Source organism: Typopeltis vanoorti, chromosome 12 (genome assembly GCF_054136105.1).
Source record: "Typopeltis vanoorti isolate ZY-2024b chromosome 12, IOZ_Tvanoo_1.0, whole genome shotgun sequence".
NCBI classification, from domain to species: Eukaryota; Metazoa; Arthropoda; class Arachnida; order Uropygi; family Thelyphonidae; genus Typopeltis; species Typopeltis vanoorti.
In genome coordinates, this window is record NC_143560.1 from 68,400,026 (window position 1) to 68,412,375 (window position 12,350).

At 32.9% G+C, this 12,350-nt stretch overlaps 1 protein-coding gene across 2 annotated transcripts in view; it reads right to left on the reverse strand.

Moving 5' to 3' along the window:
* The window catches only part of S1P (membrane-bound transcription factor site-1 protease), a 480,656-nt gene that overhangs the window by 14,404 nt on the left and 453,902 nt on the right, over positions 1 to 12,350 (reverse strand). For both annotated transcript variants that reach the window (XM_090401757.1, XM_090401758.1), the window contains one exon: positions 1,219 to 1,345. In XM_090401757.1, coding sequence (XP_090257883.1) covers positions 1,219 to 1,345 — 127 coding nt within the window. The remainder of the gene's footprint in view (positions 1 to 1,218; positions 1,346 to 12,350) is intronic.

A 12,350-nucleotide genomic window follows, 5' to 3' on the forward strand; every position in this document is an offset into this window, starting at 1 on the left:
CTCTTACCTTCATTTTTGTCTGAGTGGGCTGAAATTCAACAAGCAATATTAGCAACATGAGTTATCAACTGCCATCAATTACTATTATAATGAACTCCTAGGGAAATAAGATTTACTATAGTGAATGATTGAAGCGTTGATGCTACTAAGCTTTGATAAGTTTTTTCTTAGTTTGTGAGAGTTGACTGTATATATTCTAGCTGGTTAAAATCAGTTAACAAAATGAATTGTTAAATATTCCTGAAAACAAATGCTCTCCACCCCCCCCCCTCTCACCACCAACAATTTAATCCATTTAGGAAGAATTTCTCAGAGGACATTAAACAATGTAAGAAACAATTATATTTCAAATCTGGTCAAAATTACATGAATGATCCAATTTATATAAGTATCTGCAGAAGAGGAGAAAACATGCCCCCCCACTATTTTCATGGTGTTCCACTTCCTTCATTAACACAAGTAAACAGTTCAAATTTAGCAAACTACATCCCACTGAATGTTATTAAATCAAAGTAGCAGCAACAACATTCAGCTTAGAAGTACAGTTACAGCAAGTCAAATCTGGGTGCTAATGATTCCTGTAATAAGGGTAGTCAACAACAATCTATGGTGTTTGATTTAAGAGTCAATTCTGTTTATTGTTCATCTTTGTGTGTGTTTTTATTTTTATAATATGTGCATGCCAAAAAAAAAAATCCCCGTAAACTTATTGTACATTTAGAACCATGCAACATGTATGTGAAGAGTTAAATTATCTGATAATCCTGATTTAGATAACAAACATGGTAATCTAACCTCAAGTGAAAAAAAATATCGTCTATCACCTAAACATTATAAACAATTATGCTGCAGTGGGACTCAAATCTCCAGTGGTGCTAGAAAATGAGAATTGATTTGATCTTACTGGCTCTTATAAAATATTGCTGAATCACTCTTGTAATCAATGCAACTTGTATGTTATAAGAGACACATTGATTACTTTTTCTTTTTTTTTTTTTTTGCAGTATGAGTTTATCTCACTATCATAAAAACCTATGAAATGAAATCCAGTTCCTATCTTCTTTTTGAAAACTCAGAATAACTTAGTTCTCTTAATTAATGAAATGGCCCTGATTGTTTTGTGCCAGCAATTTTGACAAATATATATTAAAATGAACTATTACAATTACTTATTTAATATTTGGAAGTTATTGGAAAAGAATTTGTTGTTATTCTCACCTGGGTGCAGATTTATTAAGAGGTTGAGGTATAGCCCATTTCAGCTGTGCACACTGAGGTAGAGGTCTAGTTTGAGGAGTGCCTAAGTGGTGTTCCAATACTTTTGAGTAACGATACAAATGATTACCTACAAAGAACAGATTACAAATTATATGACACATGAAATGTATTTAAATTCTGTTATCAAAAACGGAATTATTAATATTTAGAATCTATGGACTAAAGGATTCATTGTAGGAGGATCACAATATGCCAATGCTACTTGTTCATGCACTCATAATTCACTATCACCATTTATTCCTCTTATTTTCACCAATCTCTAAGCAATCTAGTCTCCTCACATATTTGCTAACTTTTTTTTTTAATGTGAATACATTTTTTAATGTGAACCAATGAAAGGTTCAAAACCTATCATACATCAGTAACATAGGTATCTTAAGGTAACATAGGTATCTTAAGGGTTAGATGATTCAAAACTCTGCTCTAAGATCAAATATGGAACCTTATCAAGCCTTCAGTAAGCAGAGTGGTGGTGGTTTCACAGAGGAGAATATGCATGCAATGAGATCTGAACTTGCTCTCATTTTAGAAATTATGGACTTTACAACCATGTTATAAATAACTATTTTAATTTCCCAACGTTTCAGTCTTCATATTAAGCTCATCATCTGGAGTATACAAATATACAAGGACAAGCTGAGTTACATTTCACACAGTATGCTAAAGAGACAACGATTTGATCAACGGTTATTCAACTGGCATGACCTCTAGTGAAAATATAATATATATAAAAAAATACAGATACAATTAAAAAAATTAATTATTTAGAAACTACATCAAAGCTAAATTCTATTTAAGATAACATAAGAGAAACATTGTTTCACATAGATAGTTTTCTTACAGTAACAATGATGTCCTATATTAACATGACAACTGTTATCTTAGATTTAAGATTATCTACAGTTATGTTTATAGTTAACTCTTAGGGAGAAAGGTTCTCTTGGGTAGAATATGTGCCTTCCATATGCTGGAGATTTTTAGACCATCATTATTGTTCAGATTAGGGTGGTTGATAAGAATCTCACAGGCTTCCTTAAATTTACATTCATACCATGTTTTGGTGTGATGTAGACAACTGGTGCTTTTCCAGTCAATTCTATGTAAAGTGTTCAGGGCATGATCAGAAAGGACAGCTTCACCATAGTTATTATATTTAATGTGTCGCTTATGTTCCTTTTGTCTGATAGGAATTGTGCATCCTATTTCCCCTATATATGGTAGATTACAGGTGCAACAGATACGGTATACTCCTGGGTGGGCTAGCAGAGGGAGTAGGTCTTTGGATGAGTTGAGTAAGCTTTTTAATTTTGCAGGAGATTTACAGGTGGCTTCGAGGTTGTATTTCTGTAGTATTCTGTTTATTTTTTCTGATGTCCCATTAATGTAAGGAATGGTTATAGTTTTATTGTAGTCTGGTTTATCAACTCATTGAGAGTTGATGCTAACTTCTTGGCTAGGTGATAATTCGGGCTGTCTATACCTTTGACTATATGCTGGAGTGGTGTGTTTTGTTTGTGAATCTTTGGTAGACTGTAAATTCTCGGAGAACGAGCGTAGTGCGGAAGTAATTTTTTGACTGCATCTTCGGGCCATGTAGTAACTGATTTAAGTAGCTTCTCAGTTTTCTTTTTTATTCTATTGGTTGGGTCATAGTTAACAAGTTGATATGTACTGTTGTCCGAGACTAGCAGATTTATTTTTTCTAAATATGTGGTTCGGTTTAGAATAACGGTGGCACTGCCTTTATCGGCTCTAGTTATTACAATGTCCGGATTTGATTTTAGTGATTTCACCGCTGTTAATTCATGTTTCGTTAAATTGCTTGTTATTGTTTTCTTATAATTTACATTTAAAATGTTGGCGGTTTCTAAATGTATTTTATCTGCTATAATAGTTCTAATGAATCTTAAGCCTCTTTCAGAAAAAGATCTGAACTTGTAGCTTAGAGATTGGAGAGTAGAAGCATTGTCCACATGGCCAACAAGGCTGGCAAACTGCACTCTTACTCAATTTTTTTATGATGATCCCTTCTTCTTCTTTCACCTTTCCCATGCACTGAAATCTTCTGCATCCATCTTATAAAATCCTTTTGTGTGTTTCTGTCTTATCCTTTCTTTTCTAAACATCAACCCAAAGTGACAAAACCATAAACATTTAATTTATATTCACAACAAGCATTCTATGTCTGTTACCATCCTGGTTACCTGCATCTAAATTCTCTCCATCACATACATTGTCATTCTCATAAAACTGATGAAAAATCTGAGCACAGTAGTTCAAATGCAGTTATATCAAAGAATAACTTCCTCATTGTGCTACTTTTCTCACTTTCACAATATGCCTTCTGAAATTCAATTTCTCTTCAAATCAAAATCATAATTTGTGATACTGAAATGCCAAGCATTATACTTTGCCTACAGTCTCTTTCTTCAAATTATCTAAGGTTTCTATACTGACTTATTTTGCTAATTCTCAAATCATTTACATCAGTGATGAGCAACCTTTGTTCTTCAGTGGGCCACAATTGAAAATCCAATATACCATACAGGCCACAACAGACACAATATTAAATACTTTAATATATTAATAAAAAAATTAATTTGATTTACTTTTTATTAGTAATACTTTCAATATATACACAGTTATACATATTTTTTTAAATCAAAAGAAATTAAATAGTTGCTGACATTTAATTAACGAGATATTTGGCTCTGTTTCTCATCAACAAGCTTTTCAATATTGGGTGGTATGTTTGAAATTGCAACTCTGATACAATTTTTTGTCGTTTGTCATCAAGGTGATTTCGATGATCATTTTTTACCGTTTTCATTTTCAAAGAGTTCTTCACACAGATAAGTACTACCAAATAAACTCATTATTTGCCTGGAATGGGTAGTCAGCAATGGAAATTTATCAGTTGGAAAGTAACTCTTATAAAAGTCAGTAAGAATAACATTTTGAAATTCATTTCTTAGTTTATTGTTTCTTTGCAAATCAATTATTTCCATTTGAAATTCTTCGGGAACTCTTTCAACATCTATATTAAAGGGGGGTGATGAGCAAATATCAAAATTATTTTCATTTTTGCATAAGTTTTTGAACAGTGAACTGAATTCTTCTTGTAGTCTCTGTATTTATTCTGCATATTTTTTCGTTTCAGGTGGATTTTCTTTTCTCAAAATTAGAAAATGAGCCATATTATTAGATTTCAGTTGCCAATTCCAAATTTTTAGTTTATTTTCAAAGGCTTTCATTTTATCAAATGCTTCATTAATAAGTTTGTTCTCTCCTGGAAGATTTGCATTTAATTTCTTAAAATGTTGAGTAATGTCATGCAAAATCGCACATCCAGTCCTTGTCGTTAAATTCTAAAAGCAGGTTGTCTTTCATCTCCAAGAATAACTGAATTTTGCTCTTCAAATCATACATATGCTTAAGCATCGTGCCGCAACATAACTATCGAATCTTGGTGTTAAAAAGGATATTGGCATGTTTGCTTTCAATAGCTCTCGAAAATTCCTTAAATTCGCTATTATTCAGTCCTCGAGATCTAATAAAATTTACAGTTTTAATGATCGGTGGAACAACATTGGACATTTTCAAAACTTTTGCACTCAAATTTTCTTGGTGCAAAATGCAGTGAGAAATAATTATTTCATGTCCTGTTAATCTTTTTTGTGTCTCTGGATAATAATTCTGATAAACCAATATTCATACTAGACATGGCTCATGCTCCATCTCTTGTTATACTGACGATCTTTCCTATTGGGATATTTAATTGATTAAGAACAGTGTTCAGTTCCCTGTATATATCTTTTCTGGTAGTAGTTTCTTTCACTGGAACTAAAGATACAAATTCTTCAGTGATGTTAAAACTAGAATCCGCTCCTCTCAAATAGATAGCCAGTTATGCCATATCACTAATATCACAACTTTCATCCAAAACCAAAGAAATCCATTCTAAATTAGAAATATTTCCCTGCAAAATTTTCTCAATACTTTGCAAAAGATTGTCAATCCTTCTTGCGATTGTAAATCGCAGCAAGCTGATTTTGGAAATTATATCTTTTTTTTTTATCAGGAAAAGTGACATCTGCTACCACTAGTAAGCATTCTTTTACTATTTTTCCATCAGAGAATGATTTCATTCTTTTTGCCAAAATTTGACTAACAATGTAGCGTGAATGAACTGCAGTATCTGCAGTTAATGAAGCAGCTCTAAATACATTTTGCCGATGTTTAAGATTTTTTTGCAGTTGACTCACTTTGTCTTTGTGCAACTGTCCTTGCAAATTGTCAAATTTTGAAGAATGTTCAGTTTTATAATGCCTCTTGATGTTATATTCCTTGAGAAAAGATATCTTTTCACAACATATCAAGCAGACAGCAGTCTTTTATGCAAGTAAAAAATAGTTGCATGTCCATCTTTCATTAAAGTGACAATTTTCGTCTGCAACTTTGTGTTTTCTAGATTTTGAACTCATTGATGAAACACAGGATTCTGTTTATAAAAAAAAGAAAAAAATTTTGTAAAGATGCAATTCTGTAAAAGAAAAAATTATATTACCATTATAAATTTATAATTTGTTTAGGTTTTGAAAGAACCTGTATCAGTAAGTTTATTCAAGAATAATGCAACTACTTTCATATATCGTTAAGGTACAACTGCTCATGCATGACTGAAAATGTAAAGGTGAATGGAACTATCGTTGCGAGCAAATATTTTTCACGTGACCTCTCATTGCATGCTTCATATTGATAATGCATTGTGCCTTTTGCTAAATTTTTACACTTCAGCTAAATGAAGTCCAATGTTTTGGTGGGCTGCATGCAGCCCATGAATTGCTCATCACTGATCTACATTATCATTGGCATACAAATTAATAGCAATGGTTAGAATACAGAACCTTGTGCCATACCACTGTTCTCATTGCCATACATCTGTATTCTCATTGACTGACACTACCATACTCTCCTCTTCAATATCTATCTACAAGCAATTCTCTTATTAATGACATCAGCTTCATAACCATTCAGTTCAATTTATATACAATATACCCTAACTTTTGACTTATCAAATTCCTGATAGATCCTCAAGTGGTATACAAGCTACTACGATAGTACTACATGAAAAGCTCACATTATTACTAACTTCCTATTGACAATTTTCCTCCATATTAGTCTGTTATCTGTCAGAAATCCAAAATTGTTAGATCTTATATTTTGGAATTCTAAGAACTTCAAATTGCATTAATCCACCTACATTTTGTCCTCTTAGCATCAAACAGCCAGTTACAATGTATATTATACCTGACAAGATATTACATTCTTGGTTTAATCATATACCGAGCACAAGGATAAGTGTAACTTCACAACTAGTCCATTTGTATATAGAGACTGTTGACTTTACAAATTGCCTTAGTGTCCCATAATACAAAACAATTATGGAAAGGGTCACTACCCAGACTGGTTTCAACCTTTATTGATATCTCATTGGTGGTAGCCAGACCCATGAAGATACTAAGGTTAAATCAATGCAGAATTCATATACTTTCCATATACAAGTTAATAAAAAAAAAAAGGGTTATCATCTTAATATTAAATACTCTGGATGAGAGATAGCTACAGAAATTTTTGCCACTTATTATGTATATTATTGCTTGACAAGAAATTATATTCTTGTTTTAATCTTATACCAAAGTGTAAGGAGAAAGGTGAAGTAAAGTAACTTCAACTAATCTATTTGTATACAGAAGCTGTTGACTTCACATGAGTTGTCTTAGTATCCAATCTGAATAGTGACCCTTTCCATAATTTAAAAAAAAAAAAAAAAAAAAAAAAAAGGAAAGGAAAGGGTTGCTATCCAGACCTGTTTCAACCTTTACTGAGGTCTCATCAGTGGAAACCAAGACCAAAGAAGAAGTGAAGTTACTTTATTCTCATCCTTATGCTTTTGTGTAGGATTAAAACACGAACACAATTCCTTGTCAAAGTATAAAATACATTCAAGTGGTGTGAGACATCACCCTACTTACTAGAAGGCTGAAGTGCTTGAAAAGGTTCCATGTCAAGTTTCTAGGGTATAGAAAAAATAAATTAAAAAATACAAAAAAAATTATATACATATATACAGGGCTCAAAAAATCCATTTACCACAGGTGAGTGAACAGAAGCAAGTGACACATAAATTTTCAGCTTCATTCTAAATGCATTGTCATATTTTCCTTACATAATTTAAATTTTTTTGTCATTTTGAAACATCATCTAACTGACTATCAAGTTATTTAATTGTGGTCAGCCACCAACAAATTTATTAAAGAAGTTTTATTTCCAGAGAGTTGGAAATAAAACTTTTGGATATGAAATCCTTAATTCGAACACTATAGCGTTCGCTTTTAAAGAATCACAAAAACACTTGCAATTTTAATTGCTGATTTTCTCCAAAACATAAACCAATCATCTTAATTTTCTTCCCTCCTTTTATCTTCTTTAAGGTCCAGAACTTTATTTTTCTTTATATGTACTGTTCATTTTTTTGTAGTAATTAAAAACTGAACCTGTCATACCCCCCCCCCCCCATATACACACCAACAGTTGTTCTGTCATCAATGTCGTAACATGACAATTAATAACTTTTAAAAGTGTTTTTCTTTCTAAATGAAAGACTTAATATTATAGTGTATCCATGCATACTCCACTACACATCACACTTCTGGTTTTTGTTTCAATTATGAATTGAAAAAAAAATAAGCTCCCATTACGTGTTAACAGTTATGGCACTTTATTTGAAAATAGTAAATCTTGTACACTTCAAGTGTACATGAAAACATGTAAGGTTTTAATTGCAAAAAAAAAAATTATGTATCACATATGCATTTAAATTAAATTGCAGTTTTCATTTCCAATAAATAACTTTTTAATCAAATCAAATGAATTCAGTTCAATATTAACTTTATAGGTATATACAGATGGCATATGTAACACAATCTATTATTTAAAGACAATTAATTGTGATTTTTTCATAATATAATTTCATTAGCAAAATTAATAAATAATAAAAAATATAATTAGCACAATCTAATTAAATACTGTCAATACACTATATATTTTATTCTTCCAACACCTATCTCTTAAGCAGGTGCACAACTGTAATAGAGTATTGTTCTAAGCTTATTTTCACAACTCACAGCATGAATTAGCTTAGTGTAATTACATGCTTGATAATTTTGCATGATGCAGATTCTTTTTTATTTATTTAAAAAAAATACAATCATCTTGTAAAGACAAGTTGAAAACTGGATCATGTCACTAAGTGCATTGTAAAAATTGAGTCTGATTTCATGTCGATTACCACTGTTTTTCTGAATTTTATTGTGTTTCCTGTTAAATATTGTTTATGGATAATTTATATAAATTCACCCTTCATTATAAACAATAAATGAAAAAGTATTTAACAATAAGGTGATGCACTTTTTTTTTTTTAATACTGATTTAACCTAGATATCTTTCACAGGAAGATGAGTATCCCTGGAAGACAAAGTGGTCCTTTCTGGCACCCAGAATCCATGGCTACCAATAGTCAAAAACTTAAGGGTATACCACCACATAAAGGGCTTTGCTTCATGGTCTCATATTGATGATATCTACTCAAAAGCAAACAGCACAATTATACCAGCTACTCAATCACCTAGAATCACAGAATGGAAATGCTGTCAAAATACAGATAATCCAGAATAAATTCTTATGAGTAGTGTTCAACACATCATTGTTCATAAGAAATATGCTGATTTACTGAAAAATGGTATCCCTAAGATCAAAACCTTTCTATGCAAAATTCTTCACAAATGCCCCATCCACCATAGTCCATTAATCCACCTACAATGAACATAGCCCTATAAGACTAAGGCACTGTAAGGCACAAATGTCCCAAAAGCATACTGAGCAGGAAAGGGTTTAAACTCATTATTAAAAATCACAGTGGGTAAGCTAAATGCTTAATAATATTCCAAATCTATTTTGATGTATCACCTGGTGGTAGACTATAACAGACAAATACCTTTGGGAAAAACATCCCAAAAAATTTCATTGAACAGGTGATACATCAAAATAGATTTGGAATATTATTAAGCATTTAGCTCACCCACTGCAATAATAACCCTTCATTCAACCATTCCTTTTGTAGATCAGAAAAGGGATAAGAAACAAGCCCAATCAATCATTCTACTGTGCCAGAACATTTGTCACCTTGGTACATTCTTGGATCTGATTCCCACTGATGAGACCTCAACCAAAGTTAAAACTGGTCTGGGTAGTGAACCATAAAGGTTTTACATTATGGGACACAAGGCAAATGATGTGAAGTCAACAGCTTCTATATACAAGAGACTAGTCGTGAATCCTTACACTTGGGTATAGGATTAAAACAAGAATATAATTTCTTGTCAAGTGCAATACATTAAACATTTTGTTAACCTTTCCTTTCCCATTCTGTTTAAGTGACCATACCACAAGCAATTAGATCTACTTAATCCCAGGCAGTAAGGTCACTGAATTTTAACAATGCCAACTTCCTTTTCACTTCCCTAATTTTACTCAGAACTCTCATATCTGTGGTCTTAAATCTTTGATCAATCATTTTATATTTAACTAACTCTCAGAGCCATACATTAAAATTGGTTTGAACACCACCTTGTACATAGCTACTTCAGGGGATTCTCGACCATTTTTCCAAATGTTCAATTCTAAATAACAGAATCTAAAATATTAATAAAAGTCATGCTAAAATAGATAAGCTTTTTAATAAAATAAACTTAGACTTAGGATACGTGAATTTATTGACTCACTAAAATATGAAATTGTATCCAATATACTGGAGGTAGTTAGGTCATCAGCCCTCTTCTTTGTACCTTTGATATGATAGGACAATGGTTTTAATCCTCTCCTGAACAACTGCCCACTTCCTTTTTGGTGCTGTCTTTACTATTCTACCCATTCTGAACTCATGTATCATTGTTTCAGAGTCAGCTTGTTTTTTTTTTTTGTAACTCTGTTATAGCTGAATACAAACTGGAGTGGTGCTTTCGAACTACTTGCTGGAAGCAGTTATGAAACCTTTCGCTCAGGTTGTTCATCCGTTGCTGATTATGAATAGTGGACTCACATTGGTTCCACAGAGCACATGGATAATGAGGGGGGTGTTGAACACCTTCTTTCCTGTGCTCTTCAGCCAGATATATAATTCAAATTGAAGTAATCATAAATTGTTAAGATATCATCGCAGACCTCTTCCCTCAATTCCTTGAAGGCATCTACAATGTCATCAATAGGGAGAAACGCTAAAGCCAGTAGCATATGTAATTTGTCCTTTAGTCGACGATCTTCAGGGTTGTTATACAGTTTTTGTAGCCACTCAATCTGAATCCTTCTGTATAAAGATGGGGATAAGTGGAAAAGACAGCAAGATACTGTTGAATTTGGGAACACAGCACTTACACTATTTATGATGGCCAATTCGAAGTCACAGAATATTTGAGTTGACTGCGTGACATCAATTGCAAAATCATAGGCTGAAGACAAAATGCTATGCAAAATCTTAGTGTAGCATTTTTGTTCTTTATTTGCTAATAAGGCATAAATCAATGGAATACATAGTATGCTGTCGCCATCGTCTGGATTTACTCCATGCCTTCTTAGTACTCCCAGAACAGTAAACATTTGCACAAACATACTGTGGCAGACTTTGAACGTACTATCAAGAAACCACTCTTGACTGCTCATTAAAATCTGTAGATTTTCTTTAGTTTCCAACACAATAACCCTGTTTTCATTACTTTCTTCATCAGTATAGGAATCATACAGAAGAAACTTTTCGCTCTGAAGAGTTTTAGTGTATCTGTCTGGAATAATCCCTGAAGTGATGCAGGATTGGCTGGTTGATCATGTAATCTTTTCCTTCTAATGGATTTTTTAAAATTTTCTCATTCAGGTATTAGCTAACACCTTTTTTATTCCCGTATAGGGAGTAGGTGAGGCCATTTAGTCCTATCTAACTTTTGGAGACTGAGTGGGCAGTTCAATCTCCACTGACAGCCAATCAGAGATAGCTAGCCAAAGGCTATCACTAATTAAGTGGCACGCAGTGAAGAGAGAGACGGCTCAAGAAGTGCCGCCATTTCGTGGTCCCTAACCCTAACACAATATATTTAATGTCTGAAATGTGGTTCTACAGTCGATTTTCTTGAGTTTATGGGATGAAAAATCCCAAGTTTCCGGGAGAAAAAACCCGCTAGCCTGTGCCAGAGATCGACTAACTTGGGAACCGGTCGAAAAAAGGCTTAGAAAAATTTCCTCTAGTCGTCGACTAGATTCGAAACAAAGTCTTCCTTCATGCGGTCAAGCACCATGGTGTGCAAACGGCACATCCACTGAGCTACACAGGCTCCTCTCATTCAGGTAAAAAGCTTAAAATACCTGAGGGCACCCTCTGCAATTCATTTCACAGTATCTGAGCCAATTGACGCTCTGGATGTTCTTGGGTAATACGTTTTAAATTTTGTTTTACATTCTCTGCTTCTGCTTCTTCTCTATTTGGTGGATAGAAGCGAGATGATCGATCGTCCCCCTTTTCAAATGTTATATTTTGACCATCCATAGCTCATGCCAAACATTCTTTCATTCTAAGTTTTTTACACTCCCAATATATTTTACCCTGTGGACCAGATTTACTCTTGTTGTAAATATATCCATTTAGGAGTAGTTTCAATCCTCCTCGCTCCGATGAAATTATTTTAGGTTCATCTTGCATTTTTTCCATGAATTTTAATTAATCTTCTGGCCAACTATTACTTAGCGATGGTGAAAAGATTCTTGACACACATCAATGATTGTCAATCATGACTCTACATTACTTAAGGCTACACTTGGTATTAAGAAAGTGAAAACTATAAATTTTCATAAAAATATACATTTGGAAAAATATAAAGTATATAAAAATATACTCTCATAAAAATGTCCATTTGGAAAAATGGTCAGGAATGACTTCAGGGTCCTGAATGATTTTCTTATATTCCATA